Source organism: Polypterus senegalus, unplaced genomic scaffold (genome assembly GCF_016835505.1).
Source record: "Polypterus senegalus isolate Bchr_013 unplaced genomic scaffold, ASM1683550v1 scaffold_1643, whole genome shotgun sequence".
Taxonomy (NCBI): Eukaryota; Metazoa; Chordata; class Cladistia; order Polypteriformes; family Polypteridae; genus Polypterus; species Polypterus senegalus.
The window spans coordinates 1,059-25,000 of NW_024386149.1; the positions used below are offsets into that span (position 1 = coordinate 1,059).

A 23,942-nucleotide genomic window follows, 5' to 3' on the forward strand; every position below is an offset into this window, starting at 1 on the left:
AAATGGATTTTTAGTTTTTTATATGCTTCTACCTTATTAGAGTTATAAATATGAGCTTTGCCCATTTAAAGAGCAGACTTCTTGATCAGTCTTTATTTCCTTCTGTGTTAAATCGTGACTAGTAATGCTGTTGGTTCTAGATAATTTCTCTATAGATTATTTGGTAAGTGTATTCAATAGCATCCAGAGACCTGGAAGTCCACCTGCTTCCGAAGGGAATATATCATAAACCTGCTATGGTGTTCTTCCACAGACTCGTCAGCCAGTCTTTGTTCAGCTCTTGCAAGGCGTGTTCAGAGTTTACCACTGCAACTGGCTGCTTCCTGTCCAGAAGGGCTCAGTTGAAGGATGTATTAAGGTCTTATCAGATGTTGGTAAGTGTGACACACACTTGTTGCTTTTAAAGAATATGAATAAAGTTGCCTGAGGCTTAATTTATTTCAAAACAAAATGCCTGTAAAATTAAGACCTGTGACAGACTTGACTAACCATAAAACACCTGCTCACCTCAACTCCCTAATCTTGGTCAACTTCTAGTCAAGGGTTTCTTATTGATGTAGTTTTAGCATGATGGGTGGTTGTTGGTGTACTTGTATGTTTAAATATTTATTTGCAAAAATTATACTTTTTCAGACATTGCTATTGCATACTCTACAATTTCTAAAAGTCTTATTTGTTGTATATAATTTAAATGATTCAGTAGTTAGATTTAATGTGTTCTAAGTTATTTACTGTATGCTCTCATATTGTGACTTTGCACAATACTTGTAAAACAAATTCCAAAATATTCCTCCATAGTTTATATATAGTGAATGTTTGTGTTTTTAAAATGGGGCTCTTCACAGAGCACCCTGACATGGTTGTCTGCAAAATAAGCAAGAATATGGTTCAGAACAGCAGTATAAGAGATTAGGGATGTGAAGGAACATCTGTGGTTCAAACATTAGAACACCTGGATAATCGAGATCCATCTTGGAAATACAAATAGAATTTGGGGTTTCCATTTCTTTCTATATTCAAAACGGCAAATAAGCAGCTGGAATTTCTACTTGCGAACACTTGCATTTAAAGTTCTCAAGTAACACTAGCTACTCCATCACAATTTTTATTGACTAAATGATTAGAACAAATGACACATCACTAAGGTTACTAAGGATCCAACCTCACGTGGTAGTACCCCTGTTTACTCTTGAATTTTCTCCCTAATCGGTAAGTGCACTTTAGAGTGTCTAGTTTAGAATTTAGTATCTGCTTTATTGTATATTGCCAACATTTCTTGGTTATCAGTTGGTTTTAGCTCTTATGATGTGATTGAGCTGTCTCAAGCTTTTTCAGATTTTCCCTGGGCTGTATGAATCTTTAGTTTACCCATATAGATTGTGTTTGTGTGTGTGTGTGCTTGCTTAATACCTAACTTGAATATAGTCATAACTCCCTTTTAACATGAAAAAACTGAAATGCTGTGACTCAACAGTGTGTATAGGTTTTTTTTTTTTTGGTGTGTAATAACCTTTTTCTTCCTCATTGTTAGCTAAAAGCCGGGCAATTGCAATACCTGTGGATTTGGACAGCCAAGTCAACAATCTCTTCCTCAAGTCTCACAATATTGTCCAGAAGACTGCTATGAGCTGGAGAATGTCTGCCCGCAATGCAGCCAGGAGAGACTCCGTCCTTGCTGCATCCCGGGACTATAGAAACATCATTGAGCGACTGCAGGTAAGACTGTTTTACAGAGCTCAGCAAAGGGGCTTATCTACCAAGTTCCTTCATCCTTTATCTTAAAAGGAATCTCTGAGGGGAGACTCCTTTATTTACCTTGCCTGCATCCAAATATTTGTCCTGTCATAAAGCACATTGTTTTAAGGTCATGTATGTGTTTATAGACCTGCATCATGCAGTATTAAATATTTTATATTTTAAGTGTTACCAACATAACCTGTAAGTCAGTACTCCAAGGTACTGTTCATAAAATTCATGGCAGCAGTGTACTTAACCTGAATCACGCTATCTTGGCAGTTTTGTCATATGGTGTGTTTAAAGGTTTAAGTATGAAGTGTTTCTCATATATGTAACCACTACATTGAATTCCACATCGCCGATGATTTGAAGTAGTGCTACACGTGGGCAAAAGGAATATCCATTTATAAACACAAGATGGTTGCAAGACACTGTTCTAAAGGAAGCATCCTCCAAAATGGTTTTGTATTGTTCTTGTTCAGTTTCCTCCCAAGAACATTCCTGGGGCGTAAATGAAATTAAATCCTGCTATTCAAGCAATGGTCGTCCCAGGATGGCTAGTTTAGGAGATTATTAGTAGAGTAGCTGTGGGTACCATCACCGCAGGATGTCTAGACTGTACTTTGGCCTACGGACTCTTTGCTGACTCTTGAAGTTTATTTCAAGTGCAGGACTCGACAGATCTAGAACATGAGAACCCTGTGGCATTCCACTTAAGCAGAGGTGTTTTAAGTAGTTGGTTTTTTACAGTTGGCAGGTATGTGGGTGATGCATCCTGTGGGCTGCAGGTACCTCTTAATCTAGGCAGAGCTCTGCTACCCTTGTAGTAGTTTTTATTTTGAGGAGTGATGGGCGTTTTCAGTGTTGGAGACCATACTCCTTATAAACAAGGATAATCTAGACACAGAGGTGAAGACTATAGTTTTTTAGTGTGTGAAATGGCATGAAAATGTTCTGCAAAACTTTAGATGATTGCAATATCAGAAACACTGTTTGGACCAGCTTTAAATGGCATCCTGTCAACAAAGCTGTTTTAGCAGAGCTATCAACCTTCATGAATCCTTCATCAACGCCACAGGAGCCACCAAGAAAGCAGGAAGTTCACTAGCATCCCATGCTGCCTCCTTCCGTGCCTTCATGTCGGCTTTCACTGCTGCCAGTTGGCTCTTAGCTGCAGCTATGCTGGCACCCTCTTTCTTCCAGAGCTTGGGTGCTGCTGCTTTTGTTTTCTGAAATTGCAAGGCTGGTTATTTACCTGCCTTCCATGTGTTCTCCTCAAGTTTGTTCAATTGATAAACTTTTGACATCCTCAACCAGATAGTAAATCCTAATGCAGAATCCATGCAAGATATCTCCTTCTGTTTTTTGAAGTCACAGTTGCTCACTTCTCAGCAAATTGTTTAAACCTTTCTGCCGTTAAGAGACAAACATGTCTGACAGTCAAGTTCTTCTGTTTTGCACACCCAATGAAAGATCAGTCAGTCAGTGTGGATCCTGCAAAGTAGATCTCCTAAAATATGGACCAATGTATTGCTTCTCCAAAACCTACATTTCTCCTTGATCACTGAACTTGCATGGTCCCGCACACACAAGATGGGAACAACTGCCAAGAGTGACACTGTTTTTTTAAATAGTGAGAACAATGCCAGGCAGTATCCTATTGGTGATGCTCAAGGCCAAGCACTGGATTTTACAAAATGGGCAAAACACTACCCCCAGCGGGGCAGGTGGGAACCTCAAAGTGGTGTAACAATTACCACTTCTTTGTTAAGAAATAGACTGGTCAGTCTTTCTTAAGGTAATGAATTAAGAGAGAAGACCACATCATCACTTTCTTTCACAGGCTCACAAGAGGAAGGCATTGTATTGGCCCAAGGTGGAAGTGTCCTGAAAGCTGCTGCTTTTGCTGTTTTCAGATGAGTTCCATTGTAAAGTAGGCTTTAGGAAAATACAAAATGGTCAGGGGCACATGTTACCCCATCCTCTTCAACTTTACCTTTGTTTGCCTGCTTTATAGGAGTGGTGCTTTCTGGATCCCCTCTGGGGGGTCTGCTGCTTGGCTAGTTCATGAACAGTGTTTAAGGATATATTTGGATATATTTGGATGTAAATGTTATGAAGCAGTGTGCTACATAATCGTGCATCATAGAATACTACAAATGGAAAATGCGTTCTTTTAATTTTAGATCATGCAATGGGCTGGTAAAGACCGATTTCTGCTTTGCTTAACTCTAGGATATCGTGTCTGCTTTAGAGGATCGTTTGCGACCCCTGGTACAGGCTGAGCTGTCTGTCCTTGTTGATGTTCTCCATAGACCAGAGCTACTATTTCCAGAAAACACAGATGCAAGAAGAAAGTGTGAGAGTGGAGGGTTCATCTGCAAGTAAGTTCTGTTTTAATGCATTTAGTGTAATTTGCACCACAAAATTAGTGCTTTGAGTTCCATTACACAAGTGTAACTGTCAGTTACTGTGCTGTAATTTCCTTCCATCCATCCATCCATTTTCCAACCCGTTGAATCCGAACACAGGGTCACGGAGGGTTGGCGGGAGCCAATCCCAGCCAACACAGGGCGCAAGGCAGGAACCAATCCTGGGCAGGGCGCCAACCCACCGCAGGACACACACACCCACACACCAAGCACACATTAGGGACAATTTAGAATCGCCATCCACCTAACCTGCATGTCTTTGTAATTTCCTTCTTTCCTCAAAAATAGGCTGCTTGACTATCTTGATAAACATGATTTAGTCTTCTAATATGAAGTGAAAGTACTTCAGTCTACAACCTGTGTTTTAACCTGTTTTCGCACTCCTGGCCTGTTTGTTTTGAATCAGACCAAGGGATGATTCATTACTTTGTTTCAGTTTCCAGTTTAGTTGTTTCACACTAAACTTTCAAGTAAACTAAACATGTCAATAAACATCCCATGGGTGTATAGTGGATTTCTTATTGGGCTGCATTTTTGTTTCCTGGGAAAAATCATTGAGTGTTGACAACAGTGATGTTTATGCATTTTCCATTTTTTGGTTTATTTACTGAACACAGCCCAATAAAATTAAATGCCTATTAAAAACCTACTTAAAGTATGCGCTTTCAAAAAGGACATGTTTTCTATACATTTTAAAAAGGCTCTACTGAGGGTGTACACTGATGTGCTTCAGTTGTAGAACATCAGATCTATCGGATGGGTTTGATTTCATTTTTGATGTCACATGTTTACTCTCCAGCAGCCACAATATAAATGTAACCTCATTTTAATTTATCTCCAGTCACACCTCTACTGTTTTAACTTATTTAACGATTTGTTAATGTTCATTTTGGACTGTAACATTTACTATATATGTCAGTTACTCCCCCTCCTTATCCATATTGTCCTTGTAAAGTGGTTGCTTTGGGAGGACACCTCAGCTGCGTGTATCATTTTTGTGGAGCACGATTAAGGGCACTGCTGTTTGTGTCTCATCGCCTTTGTATGTTTTTTTTGATTGACCCAATTATAAGTGAATTTATGCATTTTTCTTAACTCCATTACAATTGTGCACAAGGGCATTGTAGGGTGCTTAATCAGGCTTTGATACGTTTTTTGTCTGATTGGATGTTATTTGAGTTGAATTATGTGAATTGAGATAGATACTTTAATAATCCCAAGGGGAAAGTCACATAATCCAGCAGCAGTATACTGATACAAAAACAATATTAAATTTAAATAGTAATAAAGCATGTAAAAGCAGACAATAACTTTGAGTAATGTTAGCATTTACTCCCCTGGGTGGAATTGAAGAGTCACATAGTGTGGGGTCTGTCAGTGGTGCAGGACGGTGACAGCAGTCTGTCACTGAAGCTACTCCTCTGCCTGGAGATGATCCTGTTCAGTGGATGCAGTGAATTCTCCATGATTGACAGGAGTTTGCTTAATGCCCGTCGCTCTGCCACAGATGTTGAACTGTTCAGCTTCATTCCTACAATAGAGCCTGCCTTCCTAACAAGTTTGTCCAGGCTTGAGACGTACTTTATGCTGCCTCCTCAGCACACCACCGCGTAGAAGAGGGCACTCTCCACAACCGTCTGGTTGAACATCTGCAGCATCTTATTGCAGATGAAGGATGGCAACCTTCTAAGGAAGTATAGTCGGCTCTGACCTTTCTTACACAGAGCATCAGTATTAACAGTCCAGTCCAATTTATCATCAAGCTGCACTCCCAGATATTTATAGGTCTGCACCCTCTGCGCACAGTCTCCTCTGATGATCACGGGGTCCATGAGGGGCCTGGGCCTCCTTAAATCCACCACAAGTTTCTTTGTTAAATGGTGCGACTCAAACCACTTACACCTGAACACCAACAAAACCAAGTCCTTGATTAGGTTCCTATACTCCTCCTCCTGCCCACTCCTGATGCAGCCCACAATAGCAGTGTTGTCAGCGAACTTTTGCACGTGGCAGGACTCCAAATCGTATTGGAAGTCTGATGTATGTTGGCTGAACAGGACCTGAGAAAGTCCAGTCCCCTGCAGCGCTCCTGTGTTGCTGACCACAATGTCAGACCTGCAGTTCCCAAGACGCACATGCTGAGGTCTGTCTGTAAGATAGTCCACGATCCATGTCACCAGGTGTGAATCTACTCCCATCTCCGTCAGCTTGTCCCCAAGGAGCAGAGATTGGAGGGTGTTGAAGGCGCTAGTGAAGTCCAGAAATATAATTCTTACAGCACCACTGCCTCTGTCCAAGTGGGAGAGGGATCGGTGCAGCATATAGATGATGGCATCTTCCGCTCCCACCTTCTCCTGGTATGCAAACTGCAGAGGGTCGAGGGCGTGGTGGACCTGTGGCCTCGGGTGGTGAAGCAGCAGCCGCTCAATGGTCTTCATCAGATGTGACGTCAGAGCAACAGGCCGGAAGTCATTCAGCTCACTAGGACGTGATACCTTTGGGACTGTGGTGATACAAGACGTTTTCCAAAGCCTCGGGACTCTCCCCTGTTCCAGGCTCCGGTTGAAGATGTGCTGTAGAGGACTCCCCAGTTCCAGCGCACAGGCATTCAGCAGTCGTGGCGCTACACCATCTGGACCTGCTGCTTTGCTGGGACAAAGTCTCCCCAGCTATCTGCTCACCTGTGCTGCTGTAATTGTGGGTGGGGATGTCTCTCCTATGCTGGTATCAGCAGAAGGATGGTTGAAGGATGCAGTACTCAGAGGTGAGAGTGGGTTATGGTGGTCAAACCTGTTAAATTGTTCATTTGGTTTGCTCTCTCCACATCTCTCTCGATGGTGGCACCCCGCTTTGAGCTGCAGCCAGTGATGATCTTCATCCCATCCCACACTTCCTTCATGCTGTTATTCTGCAACTTCTGCTCTAGCTTTCTCCTGTACTGCTCTTTTGCCGCCCTGAGCTGGACTCGGAGTTCCTTCTGTACGCGCTTGAGCTCATGCCGATCACCGCCTTTAAAAGCCCTTTTCTTCTGGTTGAAAAGGCCCTTGATGTCACATGTAATCCATGGCTTGTTATTAGCATAGCAGCATACTGTTACTGGAACTACATTGTCCATACAGAAGTTGATGTAATCAGTTGTGCAGTCAACAGCCTCTTCAATGTTCTCACTATGTGACCCCTGCAGGATATCCCAGTCTGTAGTTCCAGTCTCTCAGAGCCTGCTCTGCCTCAGGGGACCACTTCCTGAATGAGCGTGTGGTTGTAGGTAGCGCCTTCACTCTTGGTTTGTAGTGAGGCTGAAGCAGAACCAGGTTATGATCTGCTTTCCCAAGCGCAGGCAGCGGGGTGGCGCTATATGCGTCTTTAACGTTTGCATACAGTAGGTCGATAGTCCTGTTTCCCAGAGTGTTACAATCCACATACTGGGAGAAGGCAGGTAATGTTTTGTCCAGTGTCGCATGGTTAAAGTCTCCAGCGATTAGCACAAGCGCCTCGGTGCTGCGTTTGTAACTTAGCAACTGCGGAATGGATGACGTCACCCGCTATCTCCGTGTTTGCCCGAGGATGGATGTAAATAATAACAATGACGTGTCCAAACTCTCTGGGCAAGTAATAGGGACGCAAATATACTGTCAACAGTTCAATGTCCCTGTAAATGTTAAAATCTCCACTTTCTACATGTCCTGAGTTGCACCACTTTGTATTGACATAGAGAGCGACACCCCCTCCTTTCTTCTTACTGCAGGTATTTGCATCTCTGTCCGCTCTAACTGTGCTAAACCCGGGTAGCTCCACGTTAGCATCTGGGATGGTGGTAGTTAGCCGCATTGCACTAAAACGCTGCAAGCTGCATTCTCTGTAGGTTCTGACATTTTTCACTACCACAGCCAGTTTGTCGATCTTATTTGGTAGTGAGGTCACATTTCCCAGGATCACAGAAGGCACCGAAGGTTTATAGTGCCACTTTCTCGCAAGCTGCTTGGCTTTTATCTTGGCGCCGACTCGGCTGCCCCGATATCGTCGTTTTGCCTCGTCAGGTAAATAGGGAACCACACCGGCATGGGCATTTCTTCTCAGTGCTTATAGTTGACTACTTGAATAGGCGAGTCTCGGCGTGTAAAAATCCATGTCAAGTAGTAAAGTGTCCTGGGAGGGATTCCACATTAAAGAAAGTGGTAGAAGTGTTCAGTGAAATAGAGAAAAATAGAGGAAAAAAAGGTAAAGAGAGTCATACACGGAGCTGCTGGAATGGCTGCCACTTGCGGCGGCGCCGGATATAAGAATGATTGTCACATCTGTACTGATGTGCAGGATTATATTTACTTTTTTTTTCTTTCTCCCCCCCGACCCCCCCAGGCTTATTAAACACACAAAACAGCTGTTGGAGGAAAATGAGGAAAAGTTATGCATCAAAGTCTTACAAACTCTTCGCGAAATGATGACCAAGGACCGCGGCTATGGAGAAAAGGTACGTCATGCTGTTGGGTGTCCATGTCCTCACAAGTGGATCTTGTCCAAGCCATTGCTAAAGATGATGTTCCTTTGTCATGTTCCTCTCCTAATTCTGTTTTTATTCTTTTTAACGTTTACTGGAGGTATTGTATTTCAAATATGCTTTATTTGGATCACAATTTGTCAATCCACTCTATACTTTAACTTTAAAGACTTATGCATGGCATACATTCATAAGCTCCTTTTGGTTATATACCAATGCAGCTGAGAAACAGTCGTAATAATTACTCAAGTGTATTGTGAAATGTGACAGATGAAGTAAATGAAGAAATAACCAACAAAAATTTTCATGGCACATTTATGTGCAAATATTGTGATAGATTTTAGTGATGTTGCACACAACATGAAATATGCCTTGAAATTAAAACTGTCACTTCCCCTGTCAAAGTTGAGAAGGTGTGACTTAGTGAGTGCCGTTTTTCTAGTATTTCCAAGGCAAGCAAAGCGCAGGATCAAAGTTAAAACTCTGTGCGTTCATGATGTATATGACTGAATAAAAAAAGTTAGCAAGAATTACTGTTACGAAGCAGTTACTTTAATTCAAGAAGCTCTGAATTCATCATCCTCCCTGAAGCCTGCATCTGCCTGTGGAAATGACTGTTTTAATGTCAAGCAGAAATTCTTGTTGCGTGTGGCGTCCCTGAGAAAAAATTACATTTAGAAGTAATGTAAATCCATAAAGAAATCGGCAACAAGAACCACTTCATGACACATTTAGTTATGTTCACATATTGTTTTTGTCACAAATCACATTACATTTTGTGTGTTTAAATTTGTCTGAAATATTCCTCTGTATTTCAGTTTGTCTCTTATGAACTTAGTCAGTCAAGTCTGTGTGGTGGTGCTTTTCTTGTCTACTTTTGAGAATCTTTCACTAGTGGCTGTTGCCTTTTAGAACAAAAAATTATCAGTGGAGATTTTCAAAATTCTTTACTGAATTTTTTTTACTTTTAGGTTCTCTGGTGCTGGACTTTTTTTTTTGGTTTTTTTTTTTACCACTGGCTCATAGTTGCATGCAATTTAGGGCAGTCTTGGGTAGTTGGTCAAGTGGTTTAATGCTAACTGCGTTCTTGGTGGCTTAGTCGTTTGGGCTGCTCTGTAGATCACTTTTAGCTACAGCTACCATTTATCAATTGAGGTTAAGTATACCATTGGTAGTATGGTAAACAATACACAGCCTCAAGATACATTTTGGTTTTAGTTTGTGACATTTTTCCTAATCTATACTTTTCAATCGTGGGCCTTTTCTTGTTTTTGCTTTGAGTGCTTTGTGATCTAACTCTCATTGACTAACTGGTTAACTTTCTTCCCTCTAACCAAAGTTTTAAACTGAATTTCCTCTGTCCTGTGCTTGTGCATATTTTACTAATGCTTGCTTTCAACTCTTCTTTTCACAGCTGATTTCCTTTGATGATGAGTTGGATGTTACTGAGGTTGATAGTTTTATTCATTTTTGGTTTGCCTTTAGCTGTAATGATGTACTATGTAGCAGTTGTATGTTCTGTCCTGCTGGCAGTCGATCAATGTTTGTCTGCACCTTAGTCATGTATATGTCAGTGATACAGACGTTTCACTTTGAGTACCCATCGTCTCAGTAGTATGTGTGTCTGTCTTAAATGCAATTCTTCCAGCTTTATATTGGCTTTTTTTATGCTTTATTTTTCAATTTTGAGTACACCTCTAATACAATTAAATTCATTTTGTAAATATGTAAGCATACTACTAGTGTAATTTAACACGACTTGGTTAGGTTAAGTTTGAGTCAATGTTTAATATGCAGGCCTGACTCTGTTAAATTTACCTCTTGTGTTTGGCCTTTAGGATGGTAAAGGAGCCCCATAGGGCCTTGCTATGAAGTTTTTGCTTAGATGGCATAACTTGAACTTCTTTTTGATGTGGATGCCCAAGAGTTAAAATTCATAAAGTAGAGCAAAGTCATCAGTTTTACTTCCATTCTCATCCATTTATAATGCCTAATCAACTACCCTTCCATGTGCACCTCACTCAGTTTATAGACATTATTAAAAAAAGAGAGATTGGGTTTCTGAGTGACCCCATTCTCCCCTTTTATATACTCTTATGTAGACCTGGATAAAATGTCCCCTATCCCTGCTGTAGCCCTTGTATGTTATATTACCTTTTATTTTTTTACATCAAGCAAGTGAAAAAGCTACACCTTTATTCATGTGTTATAGATATGTCGAAAATAATAAACTGATTACTAGCCAGGTTGTGTTCATATTGTTTCTTGAACACTCCCATGTGTGCTTTGTTAATCTTCCTTAGACCACCAGATGGCTCTGTCTTGATACGGTCCTGTGTGATCTGGCAAAGGTTTCTTCTCAAGATGGAAAATATTGAGCGAGGGAGACTTTCCTTGTTACCCATTCCTTTATATTGGTCTGACTTCCTTGATGTAGCACCTTGACCAATGGGATATCATAATGTAGGCTGACTTCCCTGCTTCATTTCAGTCCTGTTTAGGCATAGCTCAGGCAGATTCAGCCCCCATTCCAGCACATGCTTCCCTGTTACAGGGTCAAGAGGTGTCATGAATTACGCTATGACAAACTTCATAGTGTTAACACCAAGATATGAGTAGCAAGAACTTGACTGAAGTGTAAATTATAGGGTGCCTGTAACTTAGTGACATTAACAGATCGGTTTAAGCACGTATAAAACCTGGTTTTCGGGTCATGGCTAGCTAATATAATTTACATGGCACTAACTCTGCGTCATGGATAGGAAGTGATGGCCTTCCATGGTCAGGGTTTGCTTACATTCAGAAATAAGCACCCTTTGATCTTAACTGTAGTGCCTTACAGGTTGAAATACAGCAGGCAGAAAATCCTGTTTATCTGAAGTATAACATGTAAATTATGTAAAGCTGGATGTAACTCTAACACTTTGGAGCTGGCCATTGTAGGGATAGACACCTGCTGTAGTCCCATTTACCAGCAGTCTGTTGTCATGTCAAAACCTTAAGTGTTAGGGTTTTTTTTTTGTGCGTGTGTGATTATGGCAGTTGTCCCAAGTCCATGTGTGTGTACTGAGCACCCTGCTCTATGGAAGTGAAACATGGACTCTGTATGCAAAACTGAACTAGAGGTTGAACTCTTTTTGCAAATGGGATGTCTTGGGTGCATAATGGAAATCTATTGGCAAGATAAGGTTCCTGAGTCAAAAGTACTAGAAAGGGCCAGCACCACCTCCATATTAACACTTCCTATGCAAATATGTCTGTGCTGGCTGAGACGCATCAACCAAATGGCAAATGGGCGAATCTGAAAAGACACCTTTAGAGAGCTGGTGTCATGGAGAAGGCAGTTAAGAAGACCCAAGCTGTGTTGTAAAGATGTCTACAAGCAAAATCTCTGGAATCTTGACATCAATACTAGCACTGGGAAATACTTGCCTCTGACACAAATGCCCGGAAGCAGAAGCTAAAGAAGGATCTCTTCAGGGACATTACCAGCAGCCTGGCTCGGAGAGCGGAGGAGAACAGAGCCAACAGAGATGCCATCTACATTTTTATCTGCTACATGTGGCAGGGATTGTCACTCCCACATTGGACTGTACAGCCATGACAGACGATGCACAAACTGTGGCATAAATGCATGGCCCCTTGGGATTGAAAGTGGGGTGTGTGTGTGTGTGTGTGTGTGTGTATAAAAATAGCTTTTGCCAGCCAGTTTACTTGTAGAGTACTTTTGTAGTGAATTACTAGAGGACAGGATTAGGATATGAATAATTTTTTTTGAATCCTTAGGCAGTTAACTTGAGAGAGATTGGCCTGTGTGTGTGTGTGTGACACTGATAAACTAGTGTCCCGTCCAGGGATTTTTTTATCCTGTTCTGTGCCTGATGCTTAATGGGATAGGTTTTGGCTTCCCTGTGACTGCTGTGGACAAGCAGGTCTAGAAGATGGGTGAATATAAAATAGGCCTACTATCTACTTTTAAAATGGAACACTACCAAAGTAACAGTCGTCTGTAACATGAGTACTTGCTAGGCATCTTTACTCATGCACTATGCATATTGTTTCTCTGGAGTGTTTGCCCTTTGTTTGACTGACTGACTGTATGAGGACAGTTGTGTATGTCTAATGCACAATGCAAGGGTTTTTTATTTAAATCCTGTAATTTTAGGCTTTGTCCACACTACTACGTTTTCTTTTTAAAACAGTGTTTTAAAAAGAATTTTCTTTTTACACTAGTATTTTCACATTTACAAAGGTATTGTCCACACTAAAACAACCAAAAACGCCTGTGACATAAGTTTTCACAGGTTATGTGGCCAAAACTGAGACTAATCTGTTTTTTCAATGAAATTGTAGTGTGAAAGTAGCCTTTGGGGAAATTTGAAAAGTAGAATGGTTTAATGTGTGTATTTTGAGCCAGTTTTGTTGTATTAATAGTTTGATTGCTCCTTTAAAAATGTACTGATTGAGCTGAATTGCCCAGTATTTATCACTAGCGGTCTTCCCTTTTCGTGTTGCACTCTGTGGCTTTCAGTCCTGAGTAACATTAATGGGCTGTGGATTTTCTTTTGTGTCGATTACTTATTACTTGCAAACCATGTTTCAGTTTCTTCTTGTCAAAAGAAGAGCTCTGACATCAGCATAGGTTCCTGGGGGCTACTTATTAAGAAGCAGCTGGCTTTGATTTGTGACTTGACAGGGAAATTATTCTCGTGTGTTGAGTGACCTTGCAGAATGTTGGCTTTAGATGGTTTCAAGTTGAAAAGTGAACCTCCTTCACCAGTTTCTCATTTACTCTCCTAATGTGTTGAAATAAGTGAGCAAAGTAAATAAGATACAGTGACGAGCCACAGCTACCTGACTAGGTGTGAAAGACGAGGCCAGCCTGGCACCCCAAGGCATAATAGCAGTTCATTGTAGTGCACCAAGAACCCTGAAGTGACATGTCTGCTGCAGCCCCAGATTTTCAAGGGCTAAGAATGTGTTAGATTTTTTTGCCCGATCATACTGCAGGTGGTGCTGCCTAACTTGAAATTACCTGCTTGGGCTTAATTTGATCCTCATCCGTGCCACTAGGGGGCACTTGTGGTCCATTTCTTACTGTTGAAATTGTGGCCTATTTTTACTTTCTCTAAATCCATGGTAGCTGCACGATTCTTGGGCTCCCGCCAGCTCTCAGACAGTAGTTACATAAGAGCCGCCTTTTTCTTTTTTTTTTTCCTGGAATTCGTACTCTCCACTGATGTGTGACCTTCAGCAGTAATTGCCAATAAATGTGCAGCCGAGCTGTTTACTGTTAGATCCTGGCAGTGAACGGAGATCAGCCAGAGTGCATGGAGGGGGACTGGAGACACAGCCTGCTTTCACAAAGTGCTCCTGTTAATGCTTGCCCGTGCTGGCAGCCTCGTTAATTATTAAAACACGTTCAACTGTCAGTTTTGCAAAATGAGACTTGCGTAAGCTTTATTTATTTTTTTGACCGGAAGATATTTTGTAAGATTGAGGAGGTGGTTTGGATTGGATGGAATTTTCGTGTCTTTTTTTCTTATGTATTTTGCTGTGCTCATTCAACACCCACAGTGAAACCATAGACAGTCCTGAAAGGAGGCCACCCTGGATGCAGTGCCAGTTCATCGCAGGCTACTTACTTGACCTTGATGTTGCCTTTTTACTACTTTGGTGGGATTGGGTTGTCATTTTCTGTTGGATCAACTCCCAGCCTGTCTGATAGACTAGTTATTTGTTTAAACGTCTTCCCTTGAACAGATAATTCAGTGCTTTTAAGTACCGCTGATGTGTACAGGTGTCTGCTCTTTTGGTGCCAGCAATGCTAAGCATGTACAATTATGGTTAGATTTGTACCAAAATGCAGTCTTTGTACTGATGGTAACATTCATGAGCGGTTTACTAGTGTTTATGGGTGACTAAAAGTTTTTGCGACTTAAGCGGGTGGTAAAGTCATACGGTTGTGGCTTTAGACCTGAGTTAACTTGACCCCTCTTTAGTTTAATAGTTCATTGTGTGCTCAATAGGCTTTGCAAAATGGGGGGTGTGGGGAGTGTAATCTGCCATCAAGTAGAATTTTCAACTTGACCATCTCTTTAGTGGTGGAGCAAGTTGTGAAGACATGGCGCTTTCAGCAGGAAAGAGTAGTGCTTAGGAAGTTTACACGTAGACCAACAAGTAGTCTGTTAGAAAGGTTTAACTTGATGTGCCATGCTAGTCAATGGAGGTAACTTAAGGGAATAGTCCACTCTAAACTATTGTACTCCTTGCCTCATGTAGTTTGTAGTGGTGACAGACATTTTTAATCTCGTTTTCATAAACAGTGGAATAGAATAGAAGTCTATTGGTGACCAATGCTGGACAGCACCAAACAGTATTAAACATTCATGAAGAAAAGCTCACATTACTAATGGCGCATTATCCACATGTTAAGCAGTGCAGTCATATGCTCACAACTAGCTATGAATGTGTGGGGCATTTGCGACTGAAGGACACAAGAAGCTACAAATGTATGGGGCATTAGTTACTAAATTTCACATTCATAATTTCTCATGACTGTCAGAAGCTAAGAGAAATGAGAAACCGAACGTCTGAGCAATGGTAATCGAGGAACATTCATTTAAAGACAATCCTGCATTTAAGTTGTTTAGTGCTTTTCACAGTTGGAACTGAAGTCTTGTACAAGGTAATTGAAAAAGCACTGGACAATATTTTTCCTCTCATCGTTGTCTGTGGAGAGCAGTACAACAGTGCGTGCATCGAGAGCAATGTCATCCTTGGACTAGCATGGTGGTACAGTAATTGGCATTGCAGCTTCACAAATCCAGGATTCAGGCTTTGAATCCCACACACAAACCCCATGGAGGTTTTCACTTGCTCCCCATGTCAGCATGCTTTTCATCAGGGTAGTAGTTTTCCTTAGACATTCCCAAAGACTTGCAGGTTAAGTGAATTGGCAACTCCTGAACCCCAACAGAATGTGGGCATTCTGTGCTGTCCGGGTTCACTCTGGCATCCTGTAATCCTGAATTAGATTAAGCAGGCTTGACGTTTTCACTTTGTATATAGTATTTTTGATGCAAGCATTTCAGACAATATTTTAGAGTGTTTTACATAATGATCACAGCTAACAGATTTTTGCACTGGCAATTTAATAATGTAATTTTAATAGGCTGTAGATCCAAAATTGTGTTGAGAGATTAGTGAAATCCTTCAGTTACCAAAATGAGTCAATGTCTCACTATCAAAGATTAGGGGCAGAAGTTAATTTAATAGATTGCCATTGTTTTAAAAGAGATCAAAATTATTTAATAAGAATGTATGAATAATGAAATTCTGTTTATAACGTGGGCATGTTTGTGAAAGTACCTGTATACAGATTCACAATCCATGCTGTTCAGAGGCTCTTAGCTTGACAACTTAAGTAGAAGAACAATTTAGCCGCTTGAAGCTAGCAGTGTGTTCCCCATCTTGTATTCATGTTGTGTTTCATCTTTGTGTAACCCAAAATCTTTTTTCTCCCTGCCACATAAATATTTGACATTACCAAGGTAGCAGTTAGATCCCTCTGTTTGTTTTTGCGACTGCACTTTTGTGTGTGGAGGTTTTTTAAATTTATGTTTTTAGCTTGCTTAATTTCATACTTGAGGACTGTTAAAGCCTGTGAAAGTTAAATGTACAGGAAGGCAGAAAACGCTCTATAGCATCTGGAACAAGTGCTTCATGGGAAAAGGGATCCCGCTCATGCAGGGAGGACTTACATTTACATTAGTTTGCTCAGCAGATGCTTTTATCCAAAGTGACTTACAAAGTCCACATAATTGAGTAGCATCAGTCAAGGGACTGTTTTGAACAGGTTACAAACCTTGATAACCATTAGTAAAAAGAGCTATAAAGTTAGCATACGTTTAAAAAAAATTAACACATAAAAAAACAAAACAGGTCATAGAATTGTATAACATTTTCTGTGTTATTTATTCCACTGGTAACATTGACCCTGCGTGCCCTGAAATAAAAAATTACAAAGATGAGTCCCTTTTTGAGCAGATCAGCAAGGCAGTTTAATTGGTAGAAACTCTTCTGTAAAAGGGTTTATTTCGCACCTGAGGCTGGGGATTCTGGGAGTGGAAGTCTGTTAGGAAAATTCAAGTTTGGTTTTTAGGAAAGAACTGATCAGCACCATAGTTTCTAGCAGGGTTTGTTTGATATAAAGGGCTCTGTTTGAGAAAGCTGTATTAGCTGGACCTGGCATGGGGATATTTGCTGAACAATTTAGTGTACTGTCAGACCTGTGCAACACCATCTTATGTGATGTCATAGAAGTTTAGTGGTTTTGGACCTTTGTTACAAATGACTGGCAAAAGGCAGTGGACAGCAATAATACCATTAAAACAAATGAACATTCACTACAGTGATAGCAATATATGAAGAAAGAGGCTTCAATGTTTTGAAAAAAATCACCCTCTCCCCCAGATTGGTCTCAAGTCTCATTTTATTACTGTCTTTTCAATTGCTGCAGTGTACTGTGAAATTGACGACAAAATAAGTCACTTAAACCAACTCTTAAGGGCTTGTGTTGTGTGCAGTCAAATATGGAAACAGATTTACATGTTGAGGTGTTCAGTGAGCCCCTTATCAACTTGGCATGTAAGCTGCAAACCTTGTGGCCCAGTCCTGTTCCAGCAGAGTAATGCTTTATTGTGAACGTCTGTAAAGTAACGGACCTTAGGCCAGTTGCAACATTCCTTAGAATTAGATGGCTTATTTATAAAAAAAAAAAAAAAAAATTCATTTAGACTGTTACAGTGCCCATTTACCTCACTCCCTTTGAAGTTTTCACATTGTTGTTCAACCATAAATCACAAAAGATTTAATTGTGCTTTTTTGACACTGATCAACAGAAATCTTCTTTAGCGTAAATTGAAAACATATTTGAAAAGTGAGCTGAAATTCAAAATTAATCACGGAAATATTCACTCCTTTAATATGGTACTCCTAAATCCTCACTGGTGTATCTCATTGGGTTTTGGAATAATCAGAATTAGTTGAATGAAGGTCACTTGTCTGAAGTGTCATCCAACTGTAGGACAAATGCACCTGAATGTGGGAAGGCCACCATGTGCTGAATCAGTATGGTGGCCAAACCTGTACAATGAAGACAAAAGAACACACCCAACAACTCCAGGAAAAGCAGTAGCCTGGGTGATGGACACAAAAAAATATCAAAGTCATTGAATATTCAGTTAAATCGATCATAAAAAAGGGAAAGCGTATTGGAGAGCCGTAAATCTGCTATAGCAAGCTGTTCTCAAACTGAAGACTAGTGAGTGAGGCTACCAAGAGACATAAGAACTCTGAAGAAGTTACAAATTACACTGGTCAAGGTTGGAGAGACTGTCTAGACAACGGTTACCCAGGTGCTTTACCAGTCCCAGCATATTGGGCGAGTGGCAAAGAGAGAGACACTGTGTATCAGAAGGCACATGGAGACCCTGAACTCTTCTGGAAGGAGGTTTTGTGGTCTGAGACCAAAATTGAATGGGTTGACCATCAGACTGAATGTCATATTTGAACAGTACAGGTTACCAGAAAAGTATCCCCATTATCAAGCGTGGTGGAGTCATCATTGAGCTTTGGGGATGCTTTTCTGCAGCAAGCCCCAGGAGGCTTGCGAGGGTATAGGGGATCCGACATGCAGAAAAATGAGGGTTAATTCTTGAGGGAAGCTTGATGCAGGTGCAAAAAAATTGCCTCAGATTTTTTTTCTTTCTCTTCAGCACCTTACAGTGACCCCAAGCAGAAAGCCAAAATTCGTAGAAATGGCTTCAAAGCAACAATACGAATATGTCCTGGAGTAGCAGAGGCATAGACCAGATTTCAGTCTAACATAAAAATGGGATTGGCTCCAGCAGACCCCCCGTGACCCAGTGTTAGGATATAGCGGGTTGGATAATGGATGGATGGATAAAATTTATGGCTGGACTTGAGAGGCAGATCATTCACAATCCCCATGACATCTGACAGAGCCTGATTAAGGAAGGAGACAAATCTCAGTGTGGACATACACAAAGATGGTTGTGTTCTCTGGTCTCTCTCTCTCTCTCTCTCTGTCTCTGACCTGAGGCTGGCATAGCTTCTGTCTACTAAATACTGACTTTAAGGGAAATAAATACTTATGGGATTGTGTGTTTTTATGTTTGTAATAAAACTATTTTGCCAAAATCACTTTGGCATTAACGATCAGTGTCAAAAACGCAAAGTAAAATCCACTGTAACTCAATGTTTTATAGAAATAAAATGTGAGAACTTTTAAGGCATAAACACTGTTTATAGACGCTGTATCTTTTAAATGCACACAATTTAGCAAGACTTCATCAGGCTAAATTAAACACTCTGCCAATAACTTCAAGGGTTTTTAAATGGGACAAAGGTCTTGTCCTTAACTGCTAATATATCAGCAATGCTCACCGGATTCCTGTCATTCTTCTCCCAATGAAAAACCTCCTTAGCTTACCAAAGGTTAATGTTGCAGAATCTTAGTCTTGCAGGTAAAGTGCAGTTTGGAGGCCTGGCAGATTTTAGATTTTTAGGCTTTATGTAAACAGACTGGCATTAGTAGGTGTAATAGTTGGACAGATGTTTTACCTGTTTAGCCGAACTCCTTTGTTCTCACATTCACACCCTGATGAGCTGTTGTGTGTAGCAGCATGTGCATTTGTTTTGTGCTTTTTCTTTTGCGGTCTTGGCTGAATATTTTTTGTAACTGTCTTTGTGCCTCTGTCTCACATTAGATTAGATCAATGTAGCTGCATTTTTGTAAATGATGTTGGCTTTTCCAAATTAAAAGGTGTCTGGCTGCTATTTTTTGTTTTTGTGGGAGGGGTGGTTTCTGTGTGCTTTTCAACTTTTATATCCCAGTTTTTGCAACCACTAGGTGGATTAACAGCACTGCATATTACAGTTAATTATGTAGCTCTGTGCTCAAACAGCGTGCATCTGCCACTCTTTGCTTCTGAAATTATTCAGCTACAGCTCCTTCACTGATTGAGTGCCAGCTTCATAGCTTGAAGTAAGACTGGAACTACTTGGGCATGTGTTCTTGCCAGCTACTCAAGCTGACCCCCGACAGTCTTCATTTCTCTAAAGCTCACCCCTCATTTGCGTGACTTGGTATGGGTTACTGTACATGTATTTGCGGCAGTAGGTATTTGACATTATCATGTAATCCAATTTTTTTGTTTATTGTATAGCCAGTTCAGCATTTAGTACTAGCAGTTTAGGCTAGCCGTAAGATTTCAATATCTGTAGGAGAAAACCGCAAGGTTGGCCATTCCTTAATCTTCAACAAGGCATTCCTAATTAGAATTTTTATTACACTTGCCTGTCTGAAAAGTGCGTTGGCAATTTGAATCTCCACTAATGGCCACCATCTGATTTGACTGGTACAGTGGCTAAACCCCATCGCTCTCTGTACATCTAGAATCTCAAGCAACATGATCGAGCACAAGAGGAGGTTTACACTTTTATTCATGCATTATAGTAACACACTCTAATTTAAGGCTTCTAATGTGCCTAAAGCAGAAGCAATGTTAAATGAGTGTGACGAATACAACTTGGATGAATAGCAATGTTTCTTGCTAAAAGTTTAGGCACAGTGTGCCTAGATGGCCATATCGCTGTTGGTAGGTAGTAAGCTGATCAGTCTCAGAACCTATTTGATAACACAGATAATGTCTGCCAATGCAGTAGTTCTATCCAGACAACAAAGAAGCTTAAATTGTCTAACAGCTTAATTTTTCCGGTCTTTATTTAACCCCCTGTTCATTTCTCCTACCTTTTTGGGTGTTTTCTAATATGTAGAATTAGTTGCTGACCTTTTGGTACCACATCCAGAGATTGTTCCTGCCTTGTACCTGATGTTTGCTGGGATAGACTCCAACTGTCCCACACCATTCTCAGGATAAGTGGGTTAGGAAGAGGATTAGAAGGTTTTTTTCACCCGTACATTTAATAGTCAAGGTAGCCCATGTGTGAAAGTTAACTCTTCTGTTGCTACCTGATTGTGGAGCAGCACTTTTTTTATATTGCGGCAAATGAGTGTTTGGTTCCACTTCAGCATCTGCAGTGGTCTCCACAAAAGTATTCTATCTACTTTGTCAGGAGATTAATATATTGCATTTAAAAATACACATCTGTGATATATATAGAGAGATATAGATATAGATATAGATATAGATATAGATAGATAGCAGTTTGTTTCGAGTATCTGAATAGGATCCCTACTTTGGATCCTGTTTATGCTGCACCATACTGATTAATGTTTGCTTTTGTTTGATTCTTAGACATCATTTCTCATGCTATAGGTCCCCAGTTTATAAAATCTCTTTAGATCACATTCAGAATTTGAGTACAATATGCATTTAGAAAATGTGGCAGTGGCTTTGTTAGTATAACATAATGTAGAACTGTATTAAACTAAAAAAGAGATTTGTAAATCATAAAAAGACAAGTTATTCTATTCACAAGAGTGCATTTCTGCATCAGACAACAAAAACTTGAACAGATTTTATCGTATTTGAGATGTTCTCAAAGGCATCTGGTCTTTGTCTCTACTTATTCCCAGCTCTAACTGTGTAACTAAACTGACACATTTTGAGCAACAATGGCATCCTTTATTCTAAAACCTTCAGACAGCTGTATCTTTAGCATAGTAGCAGTAAATTGTATTTGCCAACTCTTGCTTGTCATTAAAAATATTTTTCCAAATTCCTGCATACACAGCTGAATATGTCATTCACTTTGTAGTGTTGGCTGTTGTGCTTTTTAACAGGTACTTCTTCTTTCCAAATAGCTTCTCCCACCACCCCTCCTCCTCCTCCTCCACCTCCACCTCCTCCTCCTGAACCAGAGGCTCCTCCTGAGGTGTGTGTATGAGCAAGTGAAGTATTACTGTGAGAATTCAAAATCTTCACTCTGTTCACCATACTTCATCTGTTCATCCAGACAACTTGTAATTTTACTTTTCATTTCCATCCAGCCTGTTTGCATTGTTCAGTGTAAGTTTGACATTGTCTGATTGGCCAGTTAGAGTCCAGGAGGGGAAGTTGCCTTTCCCTAGACTGTTAGGACTTGCCATCATGTGTCTTGAGTTAAGATATTGGACTGCCCAGCTTGCAGGTTTGGTTGGTAAGCCTTCTCCTGTGTAAGTTTGGTGCTTGAAAGCTTGTGAATGTGAAATGACCAGCCTGCATGCCTTTATCAGAATTTTTATAGTGCTTCTAGGTCAGTTTAGGAAGGTGGACCACATAGTAAGTTTATTAGTTTTTGATCGTAGTGTCACTGATGGCATGTTTAGTCCTAGTAGGTCATACGCTTCTTCAGAGTAGTGATTTACAAACTTTGTTCTTTAAAACACTTCCCCTATGTGTACCCTGAGAATCGATTCTTGAACACAAATGAATTGATTCCGTAGATCTAAGCATATACATGGTGCCTTCTGCCTCTTTCGTTTAGAAGTTTGAAGTGGATGTGCAAGTAACGCTCGTCTGAGTCATGATTCTCGTTCCCTTCACTACTTATTCTTTCATGGTTAAGTTTAATGGTTATCGGGAAACGAGAACTGTCATTGATCATTCTGTTCATCATACAAGTACAGTGTAGTAACATTTTTTACAATGTTTTGTAAAATTGATTATTGGTACAGGTTGACATTCAAAAATTCAGCCATCGATAATCTGGTACCTTCAGATTTCCGGCATGGATTTCAAAGCACATTTTCAAATTTACCGCACTGGCTCGCCATTGCTTTTTGGAGGTGCAGTTTGTTTTGATGACGCTGTAGTCAATAATCAGTTGTTGGGTCTTGCTTGCACCTGCTAACAGGCATTCCTTCTCATTTTTATCATTTGCTGCTGTATAGCCCCATTATGGATCCAGCAAAGAAAATAGGTGGCGTAAAACGTAAACATTGTGCGTTGTGCAGAGAAAGTGGAAGTGCTAAAAAAAAAACAAAAAAAAAAACTTGATAGCGGTGTGTCTGTGCGAACCACTTGCTTTTCATTTAGTGTTTAACAGAAAATCACTGCCTGTACTGCCCTTTTAAAGAAAGAAAATGAAATATACTAGCCAAGCACAGGGAGAAAATGAACATTTGAAAAATCGGTAATGTAATAAATCAGCAATTAAAGCAACATTGTAATGATGCACGGAACAAACCAACACACAATAGTCTGTGACTGAAAACTGGTGGATCGCAATCGTGCCTTCTCTTGCCAGACGGAGGGATGGGGGTGCACGGCGTGGATTCAGCTCCGTCTGTCATGCTAGTCTGCTGAATTCTCGTTCAGTATGTACTGCCCGCTCATGTGCCCACCTCCAACTCGTCACTTGAGTCGTTGGCTGCTTTTCTATATATAATCCACCAAGACACCCGACCACGGTAGTCGCGAGGTGGGAGGGGGGTGTGCACAAAGGGTAGGGGCGCAACCAGTGGGACCCCGAATGGGGTTCAGTGGCTTACCCATGCCTCTCTGCTCCGGGAAGACACACGCTCAATCATGCATAATTATGTATTGAATGCTAAACACTTCTGGAAAGACACGGTTGTCTAAAACGGGTTGTTGTGAGAATACAGCAGTAAGTGAATGAAAAGATGGAACTCTGGAGAGAGCAAAATACAAGACAATAGTGGTAACAATAACAAACGCCGCTTAATTATTTATTGATGGTTGAACACTTCTGGAAAGACACAGTTGCCTAAAAAGGGAGGGTCTGAGGTTATAACAGAAAGTGAATGAAAAGATGGAACTCTGGAGAGAGCAACATATAATTGTCCGTGAGTGAAGAAGATGCATGTTTGTCGCGGATGCAAATTGCTGTATGTAGCGTGTAAAACAGTTTGCTATGGTGCACGCGGCTGTGTGTCGTAACCGAAAACTCGGGTTTTTAAAGACTGCTTACTTCATTGTGTTTTAACCTCAGTTGGTAAGGATTGTTTTAAGGATGCCATGGGATACCCCTCGCAAACTGTTTTACACGCTGCATATGGCGACTCACCTCTGCGAGAAACCTGCCTCTATGAACAGTCAAGGTGGCTCGGAGGTACATGAGGCCTCTACGACAGACGAATAGAAATGATGCCGTTCTTTCTGTGTCGTCGCGCCCAAGTTGGTGGGCGTGGCTCTGCGAGTTGTCGTCGTATCCAATGGTCTTGGAGTTGGTGGGTGTGGCTCCTTCCTGCGTGCGCCATAGGTATCCTACTTGTCGGCGGCTTAGTG

At 40.8% G+C, this 23,942-nt stretch overlaps 1 protein-coding gene across 1 annotated transcript; it reads left to right on the forward strand.

Moving 5' to 3' along the window:
• The first annotated feature begins 246 nt into the window (after positions 1-246).
• On the forward strand, positions 247-21,871 carry LOC120522581 (inositol 1,4,5-trisphosphate receptor type 1-like). Its single transcript, XM_039743446.1, has 6 exons — positions 247-374; positions 1,532-1,716; positions 3,973-4,121; positions 8,526-8,637; positions 10,079-10,114; positions 21,518-21,871. The coding sequence occupies exons 2-6, from the start codon at positions 1,624-1,626 to the stop codon at positions 21,740-21,742; spliced, it is 615 nt and encodes a 204-aa protein (XP_039599380.1). The 5' UTR covers positions 247-374; positions 1,532-1,623; the 3' UTR covers positions 21,743-21,871.
• The last annotated feature ends 2,071 nt before the right edge of the window (positions 21,872-23,942 follow it).

Excerpts from the sequence above, each read along its gene's own strand:
- LOC120522581 (XM_039743446.1), top strand. The coding sequence starts at position 1,624 with ATGAGCTGGAGAATGTCTGCCCGCAATGCAGCCAGGAGAGACTCCGTC. Across the intron at positions 4,122-8,525 it reads AGTGGAGGGTTCATCTGCAA|GCTTATTAAACACACAAAAC; the intron begins GTAAGTTCTGTT and ends CGACCCCCCCAG. Across the intron at positions 10,115-21,517 it reads ATGAGTTGGATGTTACTGAG|CTTCTCCCACCACCCCTCCT; the intron begins GTTGATAGTTTT and ends CTTTCCAAATAG.